Source organism: Cetorhinus maximus, chromosome 3 (assembly GCF_964194155.1).
Source record: "Cetorhinus maximus chromosome 3, sCetMax3.hap1.1, whole genome shotgun sequence".
In the NCBI taxonomy this organism is placed as follows: Eukaryota; Metazoa; Chordata; class Chondrichthyes; order Lamniformes; family Cetorhinidae; genus Cetorhinus; species Cetorhinus maximus.
The window spans coordinates 154,171,878-154,195,560 of NC_135881.1; the positions used below are offsets into that span (position 1 = coordinate 154,171,878).

Sequence of the window (23,683 nt, forward strand, 5' to 3'; positions counted from 1 at the left end):
AACTAATTGAACTTGTGACAGCCCAAAAAATTACTATAATGGGAGATCTGTAATAATTAAGAACCACAGTCTTTTTAGTACCTCAGATGAATGTTAACAGACAGTGAGACACTTTATTTTATTTCAGGGATGGAGAAGAACTAGACAGTCAGGGAGATGCAAGCAGTCAGCCCGACACAATCTCCATTGCATCACGGACCTCACAGAACACTTTGGACAGTGACAAGGTAGGTGATATTCTGTAATTTTCAACCAAGCAACGTTAAGCTTTCACGGTTTGAGTTCAATGCAATGATTTGGCTGCAGAAATAGTACTCTTCACAATTAAAAATGCAGTTGTGAACCAAGGGTTAGGATTTCTTAGTCTTTTGATTAGAAGCCATAAACATCACATAGATGAGTTTGTGACCAGAAACTGAAATGTGTTAAGCTTACTTAATGTTTTATTTTGCTGCCAAAATGCCACTACAAACCTTGAAAGGTTAAATGTGAATGTGCGCATTGATGTACTGGAAAGAGGAAGGTGAAACATGTTTCATGCAAAGGACCAGCAAGTATTGCTTGCAGCAACATAAAATTTAATTAAAAACTGTGGTTTATGATTATTGTTCTGGTGCTGAAAAGCTGTGTGTCAAAAAAAATGTTGCTCATGCTGATTACATTTTTGTACCTTCGGTGTTATTCACAGAGAAAAATACTGCTTGTAAGAAAACAAAGAAGGCAGGCTATAGATTCATTTTCTTGGCCTATAACCAGAAGTGAGGATATTTAAATGGTTGAAAGCCAAGCCTCCAATTTCAACATGCACCTTTTTACCTTAAGCCCTCTTGTGGCTCACAATTTCACAATCTCTCAGTTGGAAGTGACACTGAAGCTTTAAAGCATCAAAGTACTTCAGAAACAGCTGGAAAATGATCAACAAGAATACTGTTTGATATGGTGTTGAACCATATGAATGAGGAAAGTACCAGGCTTCATCTTTAAATTGTATTGAGTTAGATGGACTGGTGGTGGCTAGAGAAAGCAATAGCAAATCATGGTTCTGGATACTGACCTTTATCAATTGAACAAAACCGAAGAATGCTTACATCTGGATTTTGGGTGTGAGGACAGACTGAAGAGCTGCTGTGATTTTTCCTGTGGTCAGAAAAACTCCCCAGGAGTTGATTAAAGGTCTTCACTTCACATTAGCATTTAACTGCTATAATAGTATAAATCTTATAGCTAAATTTAGCATCACCCATCTTCCAGAGAAGTATATTTTCATGCAGTAAACTGAAAACACCATGAGAAATCCTTTTTCAAAACTGAGTGCCAGAAATAACTCCCATTAACACTATGGCCTGCAGTTTCACTCGGTTGCGCTGTTTTTCCTTCAGCTCAATTCCCCAGTATCAGTGATCAGTGAAAAGGATCATTGAATTGTAAGCAAAAATTATGTTCGACATAAATTGAGTTTCCGTGATCTTTTACTCTAGTTTTAAAAACATCATGCCAGAAGCAGGCCACACTCTAGGGTGAATTAATCAGCATTGGGAGTTTTTGCTAATTGCACTCTTTGTAGGCGTTCTAGGAAGCTCCAAAAATTAAGCTGGACGCTATTACATATATTTTGAAAAGTTCTAAATGATTTCTATTACTAAGGAACTGACTAATGTACCCCAATTAAACTAGAGAGTAATTTTTTTGAAATTATCTTATATAACCTAACCATTGGGTGACTCAGGTTGTGGATTGACACTTATTTAAAATGAATTAGCTTCTTCATGCTTTTCAGTGAGATATATTTCTCCTGGATTCTCTTGATTGCCATTTTAAATGTTACCAACTACTTTGACCACAACTGGAGTACTATGCATAGTTTTGGTCTCTATATCTAAAGAAGGATACACTTGCATTGGAGGCGGAACAGTGAAGATTCACTAACTTGTTTCCTGGGAAGCGAGGGCTCTCCTGTGATGAGTAGCTGAGTAAATTTATAGAATCATATGGCTACAGCACAGAAGGAGGCCATTGGCCCATGGTGTCCATGCTGCTGTCTGGAAGAGCATCTCACTTAGGCCCACTCACCCACTGTTCCCCATTGCTCTGCAAATTTTTTCTCTTCAGATTATCATTCAATATCCTTTTGAAAGCCATAATTAAATCTGCCTCCACATTCTCAAGCAGTGCATGCCAGAACCTAACCACTCAATGTGTATAAAAGAATTCCCTTTTGGTCTTTTGTCATTCACCTTAAATCAGTGTCCTCTAGTTCTTGACCATCCTGCCAATGGGAATAGTTTCTTCCTATCTACTCTGTCCAGATGCCTCATGATTTTGCAGACCCTGATCAAATCTCTTTGGGAGAACAGCCCCAGTTTTTCAAATCTATCCCAGTAACTGAAGTCCCTCATCCCGAAAGCATTCTTGTAAATCTTTCCTGTACCCTGTATAATGCCTTCACATCCTTCCTAAAGTATGGTACCAGAACTGGACACAATATTCCATGGGGTAGCAGTGTCATTTAAGACGTGAGAGGATGGCCATCCCTGCCCTTTTGAGAATTACCCTAGGCCCAGGAAAAGGTCCAGTGCTCCGGATTATGAGCCATGGTCAATGATGGAACTGACAAGTTTTCAATGGGGCTGGCAGAAGTGCTAGAATCTTGAGGGACAACAGCTGCATTCTGGTTCCTTTAGGATCCTTCAGGAAGGGGACTTGTGTTTTCTTTAAGCACACACAAGGAAGGCAACGGGAAACCACCTCATACTCTTTTCTTAGTCCTATTGTTCGTTGCTCATTGAAATCGAAAATGGGAGGCTCTCACAAGCAAATGAAGAGGAAAGCGCAGAACTGCGAGACATGGAGAAATGGGCAGAGGACCTGCCCTTGGACAGATTACCATTACTCCGTTTCATGCTGAAGCAGCATTTGAAAAGGTTCACCATAATTTCCTTGCTTTTGTACTCTATGCCTCAATTTATAAAGCCCAGAATTCCATATGCCTTATTAACCGCTTTCTTAGCCTGCCTTGCCACCTTCAATGATTTGTGCACCTATATGCCCAGGCCCCTCTGCTCTTGCATCCCCTTTAAAACTCTCCTTTATATTATATTACCTCTCCTCATTCTTTTTCCTAAAATGTATCAAATCGCAACTCTCTGCATTAAATTTCATCTGCCATGTATCCGCTTATTCCACCAGTCTATCCATATCCTCTTGAAGTCTATCTCTGTCCTTCTCACAATACACAGTACTTTCAGGTTTTGTGTCATCCGCAAATTTTGAAATTGTTCCCTGCACACCCAAGTCTAGATCATTAATATAGATCAAGAAAAGCAATGGTCCTAATACTGATCCCTGCAGAACCTCTCTATACACCTTCCTCATCTGAGAAACAACTGTTCACCATTACTCTCTTTTCCATTAATCAACCTATTTTGGACCTATATTCCCAGCAATTCAGAAGAGAGAGAGGTAAATAAGAAAGTCTTGCTACAATTGTATAGGGTTTTGGTGAGATCATACATGGAGTACTCTGTGCAGTTTGGGTCTCCATGTTTAAGAAAGGATATCCTTGCATTGGAGGCAGTACAGTGAAGGTTCACTCGATTGGTTCCTGGGATGAGAGGGTTGCCTTATGATGAGAGGCTGAGTAAATTGGGCCTCTATTTGCTCTCTGGAATTGAGAAAAATGGTGATCTCATCGAAACATGTAAGATTCTGAAGGGACTTGACAGGATAGGCACTGTGAAGTTGTTCCCCTGGCTGGGAATCTAGAATATGGGGCACAGTCTCAGGAAAAGGAGCTGATCATTTAGGACTGAAGTGAGAAGCATCTTCTCTCAAAGGGTTGTGAATCTTTGGAATTTTCTACCCCAGAATGTTGTGGGTGCTCCAGCGTATATTTAAAGGTAAAATAAACAGATTTTTGGGGTCTCAGGGAATCAAGGGAAATATGGGGAGCGGGTGGAAAAGTGTAGTTGAGGCAGAAAATCACTCATGATGGCATTGAATCATGGAGCAGGCTCAAGAGCTCATATGCTCATCTCCTAGTTTTTCTGCTGATCTTTTATTCATTCTCTGCCATCCTCCCAAGAACTTATTCTCTGTCAACCTCCCAAGTCCCCCATTTAAAATATGCTCTCACTGAGGCATCTTCACTGCTTCTCCACCTCAGCCTCTGCACAGAATGACTTCTCAGCCTTCATCTCAACCCATCATGTTCTCTCTCCTCTGAGTTTATTGCTCTCTTATTCTCCCTAAATCTCTCCTGCTTGTTTTCTCTCAAATCCATATTAACAACCATCTCCTTGACCTTGTCATCACACGTGATCTCGCTACTCCCATTGTATCAATCACAGATAAGACTTGATCACTTCCTTGTATCACTCTCCACTGACATCCCCCTTGCATGCCCTAACCCTCCCTCCCTTCTGTAACTACCTCTATATAAAAAAAAAGGCCATTCCCCAATTCACTTAGGACTGCACTTTCAAAATCCCAGCTATCGAGCCTTTGGCCCTCTATTCACCACAGCATTTCTGCAATTACTGATTTGTTCTCAACAGCACCCTCACCTCCACTTTTGATGCCCTAAACCCAATAAAACCATTACTCTCTCTTACCCTTTCTGTTTCCCTTACCCTCATTTCTGCTCCTTTAAGTCCAAGGATTGTAAACTTGAAGGGACACAGCAGACAACTGGTTTAGCCATCCACTTCCAGATGTGGTTGGACCACATAAAATACCATTGGTGGTCCTCCTGTGTGCTAAGACTGCTCAATATTTCAGGATAATCTTGAAATTAAAGAAAATCTTCCAGCTTTTCTCTAATACAAACTATCTTCTGAAACACCTCTCCACTGTCTTCTCCAACAATAAGTGCAGACTTCTTTGCCACTAAGATCAGCTGCCTCTGGCTCTTCCCTCAATTCCACCAGCCCACTGGACCAAACTTCCTCTAAAGCCTCCCCATTTGCCTTAGCCCTGAACTCATATCTTTGTCTCCTATGTCCCCTCATGCCCTTTTCAAGCTCACCTTATTCAGACAACTCATCTCCTGCTCCCTCAGCCCTATTCACATTAAACTACTGGACACCAGTTGCCCCTCCTATTCTCATGTTGTTATTATTAATGGTTCTGTACATGTACTCTGTCTCTCTTTTTATCACTCCCCTCAAAAAAGCCATCACTTGACCCCACTGCACTTGGAAATCTATACCCACCCCCCGCGTCAATCTCCAACCTCCCTTTCCTCTTAAGTCCTTGAACGTCACCCCCAAATCCATGCCCATCTTGCCAGGAACTCCACGATTGAATGCCTGCATTCAGGTTTTCATCCCTGCCACGGTACTGAAATGGCCCTTAAAGTCACAAATGACATCCTAGCTGAGTGTGAAACTGAATGTAAACTATCCCTCCTTGTCTTTCGGCCTATCTGCAGCCTTTGACAAGTTCAACCACGCCATAATCATGCCCACCACCGACATCCAGTTGGGTGTGTCTACACTTGACTGGCTCCATTCGTTTCTATCTAATTGTAGCCAGAGTATCACCTGCAATGGCTTCTTTTCCACTCATGCACTGTTATGACTGGTGTTCCCCAAGGAGCTATCCTTGGCCCCGCCTACTACTCTTCTACACGCTGCCCTTAGAGACACCATACAAAACACTGCATTAGTTTTCACATATACATTGTTGACACCCAGCTCTACCTCACCGCTGCCACACTCAACTCCTCCACACTCACTAGATTTTCAGACTACTTATTAGACATCTAGTACTGGATGAGCAGAAATTTTCTACAATTAAATATTGGGAAGACATGGCTTCATTGTTTGCCTCGCACATACAGCAGCTCACCCGCAACCTCAACAATTATGTCTGGATTTACATATTAAACTCAAACTAAATTCACCACAGAAAATCAGAATTGGTGCTTAACAGCATAAGTATCCTTTTGATGACATGATAATTGTTAGTGCAATGCCAGCCCAGAAAGTGTACTATTTAAACTGCTGAATCTGATCCGTGCATATAGTAAATTCTTCTCAGAGACTTTAAGATAATTACATTTTGTTTTTTCTTTCTTTTCTGTCTTTTTTCTTTCTCTTTCTTCAGTTTCTCTTTGCTTTAATTCTGTACCTGTATTAACTCTAATTCACCCTTATTCCAAATTATTCACCCTTCTTTCTTAATTCTTAAATCTCATTGGTTAAGGAGATATACTGTTGGTGCTGTTATTTGTCAAGATCCCTGTGTTTCGTTGCCATCAGCTCGCACATATAGGGCAAAAATTATATCAGCTGAAGGATGTAGGAAAAAGTCAACCCAACAGCATACGTAACAGGGTGCCCTGCTGCAGCATAAAATGATCACAAACATCTTTGATCTTATCACACCTTGCTTGACCAATTATTTAGTTTATGGACAACATCTGTTGAAGCTGTGATACCATTTTGAATGTTCAGTGTTCCAATGTTAAGAATGCTGCACCAATAACCAGTGAAGTTTCCCAATCTAAATCAAAGGCCCAACTGACGTTACAAACAAAGTCTGTCAACAGCAGTCTTCTTTTTAAATATTTATTAGAACAAACATTTTATATGCTTTTGTTTAACATTTACTAATTTGTAAAATTTTAAAACTAAGTAATCTAAAATAACAGACTTTCTATACCTGTAATTTATCTCCTTATTTGTGGATCTTCTCCAATGCAGGACAATTATGCCTGTTAAGGTGCAGGTACTAATGTTGTTTCCATGCAACACCATGTTATTAGATATTAGATATCGAAAGTTTTGAGAAAGGAAGAAGAATACTTTATTCTCAAACAGAACATTCAACTAAACCAACTTCACCAGAAAGGAGGTGGGGATTTCTAAGTTTCACATTGAAAATAGTCTTTTTTAGTGAGGTTGACATTAAAAAACTTTAAAATATCCTCTAGGTTTAACCTAGAATGGCATGAAATGGAGTCTATCAATCATATATCTGAAAATATTTAGCATAGAACCAATGGAGTCAGTTTAATCCAACAATGATTTATAAGTAGGTGTTAGTGTCAACAGATCTGCAACCAAAACTTAAGTGCCTGATTATTTTTCTTAAACCATTTGAAGCAGCTGTTTTTATTTAAGATTTTAAATTCTTCCAAACATGTCTACTCTTGATTGAAGTGTCTTTAATCATTAGCCACTTTGCAGTATGGCAGCTTAACACATGCATTCTCAATGTTTGTGTTCAATAAAATCATATTTGTGCCATGGGTCTGAACTATGGAGTTGTCTATAGGTTCATATTTCTTTCAATTTGGGAAGGAATAATATTCATTGCCATGAGCAATCATCACAAACTTATAGGAAATTCACATAAAATCTGTATTAAAAATGAAGTAAATGTAAATGTATTCATAGAAGGCAGGAACTATTTGCACTATGAATTTTAATTGCACAGGTTTAGATAATATGCCTGCTTTCATACCATTCCAACAATTCTGTGGATACATCTGAGTCCATTTGTGGATTGTGTTCTGAAAAATGACATCAGTTTTCCCAACATTAATAATTTTCCTACATTACCACTGTACTTCACTAAAACACATTGAAGTTGTGAAAGGCACTATGTAAATGACAGTTCTGATCAGTAGAAAAATAACACTTCAAACAAATGATCATAAAATGTACACTGATTCTAATTGTAATATGTCTGGATTTTGCGGTAAAAATAACTGAGACTGTTAGGGCTATCATAATGGGGAGATTTGACATTCAGTAAATATAAAATTACTCCTTCAGGACTAATGAGACGGTTTAGTAGTAATTATGAGTTTAGTCGGCCAATAAAAGCACACTTACCCTTCATTCCAGTGTATTCCGGTGCCAATCATTTCAAAGGTTTTACAGCCAGACTAAACACGGAATCACCCCAGATTTATATGGTAGCAGGTAGGCCTCAATGGTGGCTTTTCACGCCGTATCGTCCCAACCGCTACATTAGTTATATATTCCTGGGAAACATGCCGTTTCCATGGCGGGCAAGCTGTCATTCGCCTGCCATGCCATCACCTCGCCGCTTCATCATGCCGGGTGCCATATTTGAAGTCCAGCCGTGCGCACACATCTCAGTCCTTCCAGCCCATGACTGCGGCAGGGAAGATGTCCACAAAAGGCAAAAAGACTGCAGCCCCCAGGTTTAATGAAGTATCACTGGAATGTCATTTGGATGCCATGGAGGCCCACTATAGTGCCCTCTACCCCCGGTCTGCCAACAGGACAAGCAGCGGCATCACCAATCCAGCATGGCAGGCAGTGGCAGCACTGGTTAGCATCAATGCCCTGCAAAAGAGGACAGCCACCCAATGCCACTGCAGGATGAACGGTCTCATCCATTCCGCCAGGGTAACTCACTCTTCTCATCACTCTCAACTCTCACACTCACAAACCCATCACACATCCACAGGGATCTCACGTCTCAAGGGACAAAATCACTAAGCCTCTCACACACCGTCACATCTCCATCACACTCATCACCTTGAGCTCGCATCCTCAACCTGTCCATGATTCTGTTCACCACACAATCATTCCACACAGTGCCATGTGTCCTGCTCACACTCTCTCCATCTGTTTTCATGCAGGAGAAGCTGGCTCACATCAGCAGGGAGAGGTCCCACATTGAGGGAGGGGGGGTGGAGTGGCCCACATTAAGTCCCTCACTCACTTTGAGGAGCCTGCCATCACGCTGACTGGTGAGGACGTGGACCATGCCTGTGGTGACAGTGAGGTCGGCGGCGAACACCCACCTGAGGATCCTGCACCACATCGTCCCTCCCTCAACGCAACTGTGAGTGCTCTCTCTCCTGCTTTTGACTCTGCTGCCACACACTTATTATCTCTACTTTGGTTCACAGGGAGCTCTGCCAAGGGACCGACACCTTCAACCAGCCAGTCCATCAGCTCCATCCAGGTCCTCATCTGCAGCCAAGAGGACACCTCCTCCAATGAAGAGGTGGAAATAAGCAGCCCGGAAGGCATGTCACAGCGCTTACCCACACCCTCCACCAATGCAGAGACACACACACGGTGTGACCTAGATCTAGAGCAGGCTTGGGTTCACAATCTGGTGGTCACTGCACAGACACATATACGCAGCAGGAGGAGGCAGGTTCAGACGAGCTCCTTGGCACTCGGAGGGCCGCTGGGAAGAGGCATCTTTGAGGTCTGAGTCAGATGATGAACCTCTGGATTTGGCCTCCTAACTCATCCTGGAGAGTCAGCATAAAGCGTCACACACAGCTGTTAGAAGCCCTCAACAGAGTGACTCACATGTCAAAGGAGTGCGTCCACCTGCTCTCTGATGCAGTGGTGTCTCCATGGGAGGATGGCAGATGCCATGGAGACCCTTGTCCAGCAGAACGTGGCGATGTGTGCAGACCTGCACTCCGTCACTGGAGCCATGGATGAGTTCCTGCAGTGGCAACACGAGAGGGAAACGGGACACCTCAATATCCCTTTAGGTGCTCCTTCCCCTCAACGTGTCAGGTTGGGGCCATCGGGCACCCAAAGGAAGGAGGAGCAGCAGCTGGACACTCCTGAGTCATCCACTGAGGAATCTCAGAGGCGGTCTTCCCCACCCCCCCACCCCTGAGTCCCCTTTGCCTGTAAGCCCCTCAACCTCCTCCTCTGTCACCGCGGAGGGAGTAGCCGGCCCACGAATGATTCTGGAGGGAAAAGTGTGTGTGTGGTAGGGCCTTTTGGAGCATCGTGCAAGCACTCTCACATGCACGCAGATCTTTCACGTATCACACTCATCTCAATCTCCTGAGCATTTTGAATGCTGCCTGCTGGGGTTCACTTTCAATTGTTCATCTGAGCTGACCTGCATTCTGTCCACCCAAGGATCACAGTCCCATGCAGCACCTGTTCTCACCCACCACGACTGTTATTTTACTTTCGATTTGGACAGCATGTTCTGGATTCGCTTTTTCATCTGCTCCCTTGTCTTTTCCCCTCCCCCAGTCACCCAATTCCTTTCCCCCATCACAGTTGACCCTTCTGCAGGATCACTTTCCACCTCCCTCCATGACATACCAGCCACAACCCTTTTCCTTCGGGGATGTCCAGGTGAACATACACGTTTCCTTTCTTCCTGAAAATTCCACCCCCATCCACATTAACCCTCCCGACCTCTGCCTTCCCACCCCCAGGGTCCGTGTCTGTCTCCAAGTCCCCAACGACCACCCTCACCGTCTCTTCTATCGCTACCGTCGAACTCTCACCCTCTCCCCTACCACCTCACTCTGCCCTCAGCCATTTTTACCATACCTTCATACCACACCCACCCTCAGTTCGCTCCCCGGGAGGCGGACATGGACCTATCAGACCTCTCCCTTGCACGTTCACCTGCACAGCCCTGCCGCCTCCAGAACCCTTCCCCCCTCGCCTTCTGCAACCCTTCCCTCCCCTCCGCACCATTTAGCCCCCCCCACACCATTTAGCCACCCCCACACCATTTAGCCCCCTCTCCGCGCCATTTAGCCCCCTCTCCGCGCCATTTAGCCCCCCTCCGCACCATTTAGCCCCCCTCCGCACCATTTAGCCCCCCTCCGCACCATTCAGCCCCCCTCCGCACCATTTAGCCCCCCTCCGCACCATTCAGCCCCCCCCAGCACCATTCAGCCCCCCTCCGCACCATTCAGCCCCCCTCCGCACCATTCAGCCCCCCTCCGCACCACTTAGCCCCCCCTCCGCACCACTTAGCCCCCCCTCCGCACCACTTAGCCCCCCCTCCGCACCACTTAGCCCCCCCTCCGCACCACTTAGCCCCCCCTCCGCACCACTTAGCCCCCCCTCCGCACCACTTAGCCCCCCCTCCGCACCACTTAGCCCCCCCCTCCGCACCACTTAGCCCCCCCTCCGCACCACTTAGCCCCCCCCTCCGCACCACTTAGCCCCCCCCTCCGCACCACTTAGCCCCCCCTCCGCACCAGTTAGCCCCCCCCTCCGCACCAGTTAGCCCCCCCCCCGCACCAGTTAGCCCCCCCTCCGCACCAGTTAGCCCCCCCTCCGCACCACTTAGCCCCCCCTCCGCACCAGTTAGCCCCCCCTCCGCACCAGTTAGCCCCCCCTCCACACCCCTTCCCCCCCCCGCCACACGCCTTCCCCCACACCCCAGCTTTGTCCATCCCCTTTCCTGACTCCCTCAGACATCCTTGCGTCTTCCTCCAGCTTTACTCCTTCCCGACTCCTCCCTTCACTCTTACTTCTTCCTCCACCCTTACTCCCTCCCCTCTCCACACTCTTTCCTCCCCCCCCCCCCACCCCCGGACTGCCCTCTCCGCATTCCTTCTCGTCCCCAGACTACTCCTCCCCTTGCACTCCTTCCCTTACACCAACTCTTGCCGTCTTCTCTCCCGTTAACCCTTCTTCTCCTCCCCCACCCCGGGCCCTACTCCCTCCCCCAACTCCCAACCTCAACCCCCACCCCACCCCGACACCTTCATTCCTCCCCTCCCAACCTCACCCTCCCGGCACATTCATTCCCCCCTCCCAATCTCCTCCCCTTCCGACACCTCTCCCTTTCCCAGTCGATCCTAGACCTTCCTCTCCCACTCCCTCAACCATCATCCGTTGTGAGCATCAACTGACTTTCCAGCTGCCGTGAACTGCTTTGCAGCAGGGCCATGTCCATGAGAGTCCACCCAGCATGCCATGGACGTTCTTCCAGTGCGTTGTTGCTGTCGGCTCCAGCATCTTCTGCTCCGCGATGTGAGCATGGCCCTAGTGGGTAATTCCCGGCTTCTGCACGTCACACTTGTCAAGATGTGTTCCACACTGGCGTGTTTTCCCACTGACATGGGTGGACAATCCAGCAGGAGGGATGAGTCTGGTGGGCTGGTCTTATAATGCTTTTATTACAATGAGCTTCCCGATGTCTGATGGTGGGGTACACAGCCCGCCATTGGCGGGCGGAGCGGATGATCGCAAACCGGTTTTGCGACGTCGTGAAACCGATTTTTGGCTTTCTCGCCGTATTGTCAGCTCACGCCTCCGAACACGCCTGACGCCAGCGGGCACGGACGATTTCGCCCTGGAAGTGGAAGTTCTTGTCAGTTCACTGATTTCTGATTTATTGCGTTCGAGGGCAACCTCAACAGTGACACTCTCTGGAGAAGCATTGAGTCACTGACAGCAACTTCTGAATTTCCATGTTAACTATGCATGTGTGGATCTCAAAAGTCGTCAGTTTCAGAGGAGAAATGTCAACAAATGATTATGGTTTTGCCATCATTACCACCGCAAAATCCAGGCCATTATGTTTTAGGTTCCCAAACTAATCTGCATTTATCTCCAAGCCAATAATTTTTCATATGTTTCTCATTGTGTCATGGTGACTGTCAATCCGCCATTTCAGACTCCAACATCTAAGTTCAGTAATCTTTGTTTCCTGTGAGATTGAAAGGACACCTGCTTATACCTCTGTACATGTGCGATAACCTTTCATTATATTTTCTGATGTTTTCCCTTGTGACAACTTAGAGGTACATTTGGAACAGTCATTGTGAATTTTGACTTGGTAGAACTAATTGTATAATTTTGTAATTGACATGTATAAATGCCAAAACATGATTGTGAGCATGTGGTATAATTAATAGACTCAAAATTAGTCTTCTGTTCTGGTAATCTTCAGGGAGATATTGTTATTCCTTTTCATTCTTTTAAAGCTGTACATGGCATCTAACCTTTTTAATGATTTCCTTTCATTCTGTCTCTGCCTCCATCTTCAACTTTGCAGATAAATTGTATCTATTCCCTTTATAAAAATATTAGACTCTAGTTGTATTTTTTTTTTACAATTTCTGTGTTTTCACTGCTAAATTTCATAAAACCAGAACATTTTAAAGCACAGAAGAAGGTGATTTATCCATCAAGCTGGTACTGGTTCTTTGCTCACCAGTCTCTGTCATTCAGGAGTTGCTTACCAGAGAGAAAGAAAAAACTGGAAGGCATTGGTCCTAATCTTGACCCTTCGGAATATCAACGTTTATATCACCACATGTCTAATAAGTACTATAAATCACCACATCTAAATTGACTTGGCATATGAGACAACCCAATTTTTCAAGCCCTAAAAAAATCATGTTTTTGCACATACTCAGCATATAGATCAACCCCCCCTTTACAGCCACTCGCATGTGTTATACTCTCATTAGTTGTCAGCCTCAATTTTTCACCCCACAATTGGATGTTTTACTTACTGGTACCGTATAACTGAGTGCAAGGGAGCAAGCAGGCAGTATGGGCTGTATTGTAGGGATGTGCCTAGTATCACACTCTCCTCTTACTTCCTAACCATGGCTGTAGAAAAAAATAAGTGTGGATAAGACAGTATACTGCACAAGCCATCCGTGTGATTTTTTGAGTGAGACTACCAACTAATGCAGGATTCTGAGTAGGTTTTTGCTGACTGCAAAACGAATTGCAACTGCAGTAAATCAGTTTCACTTAGGGCATTTACAGCCACCAATAAAATTAATATTCATCCCATCACTGTCCACTGAATTCAAAACTAAAAATGACAAGGCAATACACCATCCCATTCCAGTAGATAAAAGCAAAATGCTGCAGTTGCTGGAAATCTGAAATAAAAACTGAAAATGCTGGAAAAACTCAGCAGGTCTGACAGCATCTGTGGAGAGAGAAAGAGTTCTGAACAGAGCTCTGAAGAAGGGTCATACAGACTCGAAATGTTAACTGTCTCTCTCTCTCTCCACAGATGCTGCCAGACCTGCTGAGTTTTCCAGCATTTTCTGCTTTTATTCCATTCCAGTAGAGCCTGGGAAAAGGACCTGTTAGAAAAGGATGAGATAGGGTGCAAGAGAAATCTACCTTCCGCTAATTTATCGCGGGTTTGATTCCAGAGATTGCATTTGTCTAATTCTGGTCACTATTTAAAATGAGTTTTGCATCCCCTTGGGGCAGCTGCAGTAGAATCACATGCTATACTGAATACTCCACTGCTTTTAGAGATTTCAGAGCTTGCTGATGGATGCTATGTTAATATTCGGGAAGTAGCATTTAAAATCATTTTTTAAGAATCCTCTACTTCCAGTGACAGCAGCAATAAAAACTGAAAAATGCTGGAAATGCTCAGCAGGTCAGGCTGCGTCTGTGGAGAGAAATGTAGTTAACATTTCAGGCCAATGACCTGTCATCAGAACAGAAGGGAGATACAAATGTAAGTTTTTAAGCCAGTGGAAGGGGGCAGGAAGAACAAAAGGGAAGGTCTGTGATAGGGTGGAGGACAGGAGAGATGAAATAATAAAAGATTTCATGATGCAAAAACCAAGGAGAGTGGCTATGGGTATAGTAAAGAAGCAACGGTTGTGACCTGATGACATTTGAATGGCTGTATTGTAGCCATCTAAATACAACATTCAGAAGAGATAAAGAAAGGGACAAGCCAACCAAAAAAAAGCCAGCAGCCAGTGGCAGCAGGATCAGCATCCAGAGAAAAGGTGGTGATGTAAGGTGATTGGCAAAAGAACCAAAAGTGAAATGACTTTTTTTTGCACTGCAAGTTGTTATGATCAAGATTGCACAGCCCAAAAGGGTGATTAAAGCAGATTCAGTAGCATCATTCAAAAAAGAATTGGATACATAATTAAAGGGAAAATGATTGCAGAGCTCTTGGGAAAAGGCAGGGGAGCTAGCACAAGCAAGATTGTCTAAATGGCTGCCTCCCCTGCTTACTCATTCTTTGATTTTCTGGGTGACAAGATACCTCAGCCCCAGACAACGCTCAGCCTGTTTGCCCAGTTGAGATCGGCTGTATTATCTCGTCGAAGACCAGCAAATTTTAGATTAAAGGTGCAGTGCGTAAATATGTTTCATAACTTGTGTTGCCTGTCACAAATTAGTCTTAGGAATGATATAAAATACTGTGTTCACTTGATGGGAAAGAGTCTGTGTGAGCATTTCTCTCCTATAATGAAAGGATGAAGAGATTCACTCAATTATTTTCCTGCATTGGCAGTGGTTTATGATACTCATTAAGACTGTTCTCTCTTCAGTGGAAGGCCATATGTTTTTGGAATCTTGTTTTCTATCCCATCATGTCATGGAGTATTACAGTTTTGGTTACTAGAATGGGATACAGTTAAAGTATGAACCTTTGAAATACAGAGGCTGGCGGCTGTAAATTAGTTGTATTTTGTAAATTAGAAAACATAACTGCAAGGAGATGAAAGTAATTGGGAATAAAAATGGGATTTTTGGCCTATTTGGTAGGCTTCCATTCACATGCTTATTTTATGTCACAAGTGAGCTGCTGGCCCTATTGGTTAGGTGTACACACTGGGTAAGTAAAACTGATAGCAGGCTCATTGCATGTGCATATTTAGGGCCTAATGCCTGTTTCAGGCTCCTTTCCAAAATTCGACTGCAGATGATTGCAGCATGCGTCATGCCTGCTGCAGCAGTTCCTTTAGGCGTACAGCAGCCAAACTGGCAGTTCTTGAAGGAACTGCTGGAGACTGTCACTGGAACTGAAAAGTCTATGTTTTCAACTTTCCTTTTTGTGGGACCAACGGAAGCAGGAACATAGGACTTAGGACCAGGAGTAGGCCTTTGAGCCTGTTCTGCCATTCAATAAGATCATGACTGATCTGGTTGTGGCCTCAATTCCACTTTCCTGTCTGCCCCCATAACTTTGACTCTCTTGTCAAAAATATCAAAAATCTGTCCAACTCTGCGTTGAATAAATTCAATGACCCAGCCTCCATTATTTTCTGGGGAAGAGAATTTCACATACTAACAACCCTCTGAGAGAAAAAAATTCCCTTCATCTCCATCTTAAAAAGGAGACCTCTTATTCTTAAACTGTGTCTCTAGTTCTAGTCTCCCCCACAAGTGGAAACATTTGTTGTCTACCCTGTGAAGTCCCTCAGGATCTTATATGTTTGAATAAGATCACCTCTCATTCTTCTGAGTTGAGTTCTGTTGAAGGGTCATGAGGACTCGAAACGTCAACTCTTTTCTTCTCCGCCAATGCTGCCAGACCTGCTGAGTTTTTCCAGGTAATTCTGTTTTTGTTCTCATTCTTCTAAATGGGTATAGACCCAACCTGTTCAACCTTTCTTCTTAAGATAAGCCGCTCATCCCAGGAATGGGTCGAGGGAACCTTCTTTGTACTGCTTTTAATTAAATTATATCTTTTTATAAATAAGGAGACAAAATTGTACACAATATTCCAGATGTGGTCTCACCAAGGCCCTGGACAACTGCAGCAAAACTTCCCTGATTTTATAACCAATGCTTTTACCTTTGCCATAAACCATTTGCCTTCCTAATCACTTGCTTTACCTCCATACTAACTTTTCGAGATTCATGTACCCAGATACCCAGATCCCTCTTTACTACCAACTCCTGTAACCTCTCTCCATTTAAATAATATAACCCTTTTCTATTCTTCCTGCCAAAGTGGACGAGTTTACATTTTCCCACATAATGCTCCATCTGCCAAATTTTTGTCTGCTCACTTGTTGATATCCCTTTGCAGACTCTCTACCTCCACTTGTGAACTTACTTTCCTGCCTATCTTGGTGTTATTGGCAAACTTAACTACCATACATTCGCTTCCTTCATCCAAGTCATTGATGTAGATTGTAAATAGTTGAGGCCCCAGCACTGATCCCTGTGGCACTCCACTATGTTACAGCTTGCCAACCCAAAAAAAGACCCATTTATCCTACTTCTTATCTCTGTCCAAACTGATTCTACATCTTGCTCTTTTAAGCTAAGGTCATCTCTCAATAGTGTATGAATTACATCATTAATTAACAGAGCTACCCTAGCTTCCTACCATTTCGAAATGTTCAGGCCCCAGCCTTGGTCACCCTGCAACCATGTCTCTGTGATGGCTACCAGTTGTCCCTTTCCTGATTGCCTCCTTTTTCTCCCTCACCCGGACTGACCTGAGAACCTCATCCAGCATCTGAACAGGCCTAACGAGCTGCTGCTGGGGTGCAGATGGAAACCACAACTCACTGTTACTATCCCAGTGAGGCCAATAGACCAATTTGCCACTGTGCTACCAATGACCTCACTAGGTATGTGCAAACTAGAAGCATAGAAAATAGGAACAGGAGTAGGTCAATCGGTGCTTCGAACTTGCTCCACCATTCAATATGAGCATGGCTGATCTTCCATCTCAATGCCATAATCCCATGCTCTCCCCATACCCCTTGACACCTTTAGAGTCTAGAAACCTATCTATTTCCTTCTTAGATATACTTAGTGACTTGACCTCCACAGCCTTCTGTGGTACAGAATTCCAAAGATTCACCACCCTCTGAGTGAAGAAATTTCTCCTCATCTCGGCCCTAAATGGCCTACCCCATATTCTGAGACTGTGACCCTTCGTTCTAGACCACACCCTCCCACCCAGAGGAAACATCATCCCCGCATCCAGTCTATCCCACCCTGTCAGAATTTTGAGTTTCAATGGGAGCCCCTCTCATTCTCCTAAACTCTAGTGAATACAGGCCTAGTCGACCCAATCTCCTTTCCTACAACAATCCTGCCATCCCAGGAATCAGCCTGGTGAGCCTTCACTTCACCCTCTCTGTGGCAAGTATATAATTTCTTAAGTAAGGAGACTTACCTAACTACCAACATGCGCTGCACTGGGATCACACCCAAATCAGGGCAATCATTCATTTGATTTTTTTTCATCCATCTTCTTTCTGTTGAATTTGACTGCATGTAGCAGGGGGGAGATCCTTTGTGGTGAATAATAAGTTAAATGGGCAGTCCCATATAATGACAGGAGGCAACCACTACCCACTCACTGCTTTTAATGCAGACCCATTAGCTGAAGGTAGGAAAAGCTGTTCTGCAGTTATTGATGTAGCAGTTAAGCGTATTCATCCAGCACTGTTCTTGTTTGACTATAGGTGCTCTCAGTTAGAAATTAGATTAATAGAGAGCCCTTCAGTTGGGATATTTTACCTTTAATGTGAAGGCAATTGAAAACAGTACCAATTGTGCTCACAATTTTCAGGCATAAACATGGTTCCTCTTTGCTACTAAATAAGCAAAGAATCCGAACCAATGTGGGTGCAAACCTATCTTTAAAGCAGCCTTAGCCTTTGAAGTAATAGGAGAAAACAGTGAAGGATTTAAACAGCTCAGCTGGAAATACAAGTAGAAGTATGGAGTCTGTAACGCAGCTTCTGAGTTCATTAGCTATGCCTCATCAAAATTGGGTAAGTTTTTTTGTACCACAGTTTATACTTCCAGGGTATGCATGTTTTTATAATCAAACAAAATGTGTAAATGTATTATTGGTCTTTATTTCCTAAGCTTGTATTTAGAACATTGTTTGCCGGTCAGAGTGTTACCCAATCTAACTCTGGTAATCAAATAATTCTGCACTAATGGTGTGGCCTTTGGAATTTCATAGAATTGTGTGTAGAAGAGAATAATTCATCAATCACCTAATTTTGTTCCTCTTTAATTTATGAGATAACTTCTCATTCTTGAAATTTCTGTGCCTACCTTATGTGCAACATGCATATCTAAAAAGGAACAGATAATATATGAACCCTTAACCTGTTACCAAATTTGTATGAAATGTTGCTTTTCAGCAAGCTAAAATTTATCATGGTAGTCTGTGAATGAAACAGATGTTTATCACATAACTAAAAATATTACATGTCCTCAAAACAACTAGTTTTGCTGACATATGGAATTGCATTCAAAGTAATACTTTATGCAGTGGGTTATCCATAATGATTTAGTGAATGATCATGCTAATGAGAGAGTTAACAATAGATTGGTGCTTGCCCAATGGAACCCTTTTAAAATCTGATTAAAAAATAATCTCTGTATGATTGTAGAAAGTAACATCACCAAAACATTTCTTCCTCACCAATTTATGATGTTTTTAATTCTATTTATGAAGCTTGTTAGCCTTGATCCTAAATTAATTCTATATATTCTGAGCTGAAACTCCATTGTTTTGATACTTAAATAGGTTCAATCTTAGCCTAGTTGGAAACTAGGAATAATGTAATAAATTGCTCTGTGACTACAATGGAACCAATTTATAGTGAAATCACGTCTCCATTTTACTTTGTCATTTAATGTAATTTACAGTTTTTTCAAAAAATATAATTGAGTGAAAATGCAATTTGTAGGTGCATTCACAGTGTACAAGGATAAATCCTGCTTTTATATTTTGATCATCTTTCACTGTTTTATACATCTTTACAGTTTGAATATGTGTGTGAGATGAGGATGATTCTTCTGGTATAAGGAAGTAGCACTCACAAGAAAAATCTAAGTGGTAATCTGAAGCTGAGTTCAGAAGAAGCAGTAGTTATGTAACTCACAGGTGGAATTTGGTGTCCTGTAATGGGGAGCTTAGATTTTGTCTGTGTATTAAGAGAATTCCTTTTTTAATTATTCAATTTGGTTTAGCTTCAGGATTTTAATTTTGCAAATCACATAGAACAATTCAGCGAACCACATTGAGGTTAAGATCCCAGTGTATTTAAATATTCAGAGTCTCCGTGTTACCATCAGAATCCGTGTCAGCCATGCAGCAACTTCCAGTTAAAATGTTTGCATAACTGAAACTGGACTTGAGTTTGCATTCTGTTGCTAAATATTTGTGGAGTAAATAAAACTTGAACATAAAGGAGTTTGACTTTGGTATCATGTGACTATCTAATTGGTGTTAACTGTGACTCAGTGATAGCACTGTCCTGACACACCTATGCAGTCCTGAGGTGTGCTGCACTTTTGAATGTGCTGCCTTTCAGATGAGACATTAAATCGAGGCCCTGCCTGCCCTTTCAAACAGATCCCAAGGCATTATTTTGAAGAGCAGTAGGGGGCTCTGACCAATATCTATCCCTCAACCACCGTCATCAAAACAAATTATCCATTGCTGTTTGTGGGAGCTTGGCGTGAAGGTAGTGGCTGCTGGGTTTCCTACACTGCAACGTCAATTAAACTTTAGAAGCACTTCATTGGCTGTAAAACACTTTTGAGACATCTCCAGGTTGTGAAAAGGGATATATAAATGCAAGTCTTCCTGTTTTTACAATATTGAGTATACATGCCTCTTTCAATGTTAGATGCATCCGTGTCTCAGTCCACAGATAGGTAGTCATTTGCTCGACCCTGATTGTTTCACCAATTCTAATCTGGCTTACAGAAAATACATAATTCCTAGTGTTTTTGTGATATTTACCACATTTTTCAATTATTACTGTTGTATATTTAGTGCTGAGCTCCTTATTGCCACAACATACTGTTACTGTCTTAGAATTGTTCCGGTTAATTGAGTATTCTAATAAAAGAACCTAGTAAATAGTGGATGTTTAAGGGCTGAACATCTCTCATGATTAATTTATTGACAGTGCCAGCATATTAGCACTCATTTGTTAGATGAAATGCTATACATTGCATTTAATATAATGCTCATCATTATTTTCATCACAACATGAAATCCTAAACTGTGAATTTTTAAACCAGAAAACAGGAACACAAAATAGTGAGATAAGGAGAGTGATCTAATACTGGAGCTTGTTAGTTTAGACTGCATTTGCCTATACAGTATAAACCTCAGCTTGTTACTACTCTGTCACTTACTTATCCATTGATAAGAGATTGCAAGGTCAGCATTTATTGCCCTTATTTCAATGCCCTTGAGAAGGTGGTGGTGAGGCACTGTCTTGAATACAACCAAGTGTTTTGTTAGGCCATGTTAGACGGTTGTTAAAAGTCAACTGTATTGCTGTGGATCACATAGAGGTCAGACTGGGTAAGGATGGCAGATTTCCTTCTCTAAAGGATTACAGGATATTGGTGAACCAGATGGGTTTTTAATGACAACCCAGTAGTTTCATCGTCACTATTATTGATACTAGCCTTTTTATTTCAGATTTACCTAATTAATTGAATTTAAATTCCCAGCTGCCGTGGTGGGATTTGAACTCACGTCTCAAGATTATTAGTTCATGCCATAAGCAAAATACTGCAGATACTTGAAATCTGAAATGCAAATAAATGTTGGAAATGCTCAGCAGGCCTGGCAGGATCTGTGCAGAGAGAAGCAGAGTTAACGTTTCAAGTCAATGACCTTTCATCAGAACTGGGCAACTGGCATTTCTAACTTTTCCCAGTTCTGAAGAAAGGACATTGACCTGAAAAGTTAACTCTTGTTTCTTTCTTCATAGATCTTGCCATACCTGAGTATTTATAGCATTTTCTGTTTTTATTTCATTAGTTGATGCCTATGAGTTACTAATCCAGTAACATAACTACTATCTTACCATAATCCATTAAAAATGTCAAAAATACATATTTTAAAATTGGAATTTATTCTATAGATAAACTGTACATTACCAGTGTAAAGTACAATAAGATGTGAAATCTTCAATGATCATCTAATTTGATTTTTTTAAATATGTAAAGTTCAAATTTTATGCAAGCCTAAGTTGAAATCCAATATATGTTAATCATTGAATTAAACAATCCTTTCTGAGCCAATATCAAGAGAAGGTGAAGCATTTGATATTTCATTTATTTATTGCATTTCAGCCATTGCAAAAACAAGCACCCAAAAAAACACACTTCCCAGCAGTGGTTTCCACCTCAGGCATAACTCTAATTAAAATTTTAAAAGATTGTAAAGCCCAGTGAAATCTGTGTTGGTGGAAGGTCATCATAAATTGCAGAAAAGGCCATTCTGCCTCATGTACTTTTGATATTGTTGATGAAAGAAGAATTTTCTATGGGATAAAATGAGTATTAGTATCCTTCATTATTATTCATGCAGCAGCCTACAGGTATTCCAGCAGAATGCACCATAGGAAATAGTAAATATTGGGTTTTAAAAAAGCATTTGTGCAGTTGGTGAAGAAAACAGGATCAATAATGATTACAAAGTCTGTCTATGTATGGTTGACGGTACTCAGTTTTTCCTAAATTATTTTATATACTGTTATTTAAAAAGAAATTAAGGTTGCCAGTATGATTCCAGAGTCAGGTTCTGACCTGACGCCACACTCGAACAATGTGAGATTGCCTTGCGAAAGGGTACATCACACCACTTGGGTTTGATGTTGCATGGAATCACTTGGATCTCCTTGCCACTTCATATTGTTAAGCAGAGAGGGTTTTTTTTGTTTTGAGAGACTCACTGCTCTGTGCCAAAATTATTGAAAATTTGGAAACAAAACTCAACGTATTCATCTAAGTCCTGTAATGGCCTTGCAATGCCATTTGGCTTTTTGAATTTTCAATTCTGTCATTCAAGTGTTATTTTCAGTGGTGTTAAACATTAAAATAAGGAGAAATTACCTAATGCCAAGATATTTGAACATTAGCCTGCTCTTTTTCTGAGTGCAGGCTTTTTCCTGCAAACGCTCTATGACTTTCATTTCAGTACAATTGAAGTAGTCTGGAAGAACAAAGAAAACTTTCCAGAAATTATCCAATTCTGGGAGAAAATATGAAAGAGAATAACATTTATTTTGTGATTGGCCTTTTTATTTAAAAGACCGCATGATCTGTTATAGTTTGCGCATTCAAATGTTATCTTTCAATAAAATAACAATCTTCTATTGCTTTATAAAACTTTTGAGTATTGGTTTCCAGGATTATGTTAGTGAGGGGGTTATAACAATTATTTAAATCCATTTTAATTCGCAATAATGAATAGTTTGCATTTCTAGACCTAATCGAGTAAATATCTTAAATGTCCATTTTTAAAACACCTATATTTGCCAAGCTTGAGCTGTAACACTATGCTAAGGCTCTGTTCAGTTAATTTCTGTTAAAATTATTTGTTTGACATGGAGCGTAACCTCCTTTCATTTTGTTAAGGTTAGTAAAAAGAGATGCTTTTAATATTTTCATTTGGCACATGCATGGGGGGGGAATCAGAATAAGACAGCTGAATTTAAGGTGATTTGCCTTATATAATGCTTGAAAAATGGAATGGAAGACTGCTCTCACGCTCAAGTCCCAGTCAGGAATAATGGATGGTTGAGAAAGGTGTTAGAGAGTGAATGACAATCTTCTAACCATATTGTAACAAGGGGTAAATACATGAAATTTGGGGAGGGTGGAGTGCACAGAGGAGTTGTGCACTATATTAATTTGAAATAGCACTAAACAGATTTTTAAAACTTTAATGTAGGGAAATTAAAATGTAGATGTATGGAGTTTAAAGGGAGTTTGTTATCTTTTTATTAGTGTAATTTCTTCATAAAACAAGCAGCAGTATTCGCTCAACTGAGTATGAATAACCCTGCTTAATAATTAATTGAAAATAAAAATTGTATGTTCACTAATTTTATTACCTGAAGTAATGGGTGACTTTTATAATGAAGAAACCTAAGGAACCAAAAAGGTGCAATTATATTGCTTGGTGTAGTCTATAGGCCACCAACTGGTGGGAAGGATGTTGAGGAACAAATTTGCAAGGAAATTACAGAGAGGTACAAGGGGGGGACTCTAGTTACACCAATATAGACTGGGATAGTATTAGTATAAAGGGTAGAGAGGGTCAAGAGTTCCTAGAGTGTGTTCAGGAAAATTTTCTTCAGTACATTTGCAGTCCAACAAGGAAGGAGGCATTTCTGGACCTGGTTCTTGGAACCGAGGTGGGCCAAGTAGATCAA

At 42.0% G+C, this 23,683-nt stretch overlaps 1 protein-coding gene across 4 annotated transcripts in view; it reads left to right on the forward strand.

Annotated features, from left to right (window-relative positions):
* LOC144678972 (triple functional domain protein) overlaps positions 1 to 23,683 on the forward strand; it is a 663,567-nt gene that overhangs the window by 447,904 nt on the left and 191,980 nt on the right. For all 4 annotated transcript variants that reach the window (XM_078539119.1, XM_078539117.1, XM_078539118.1 and 1 more), the window contains one exon: positions 128 to 227. In XM_078539119.1, the coding sequence (XP_078395245.1) occupies positions 128 to 227 (100 nt within the window). The remainder of the gene's footprint in view (positions 1 to 127; positions 228 to 23,683) is intronic.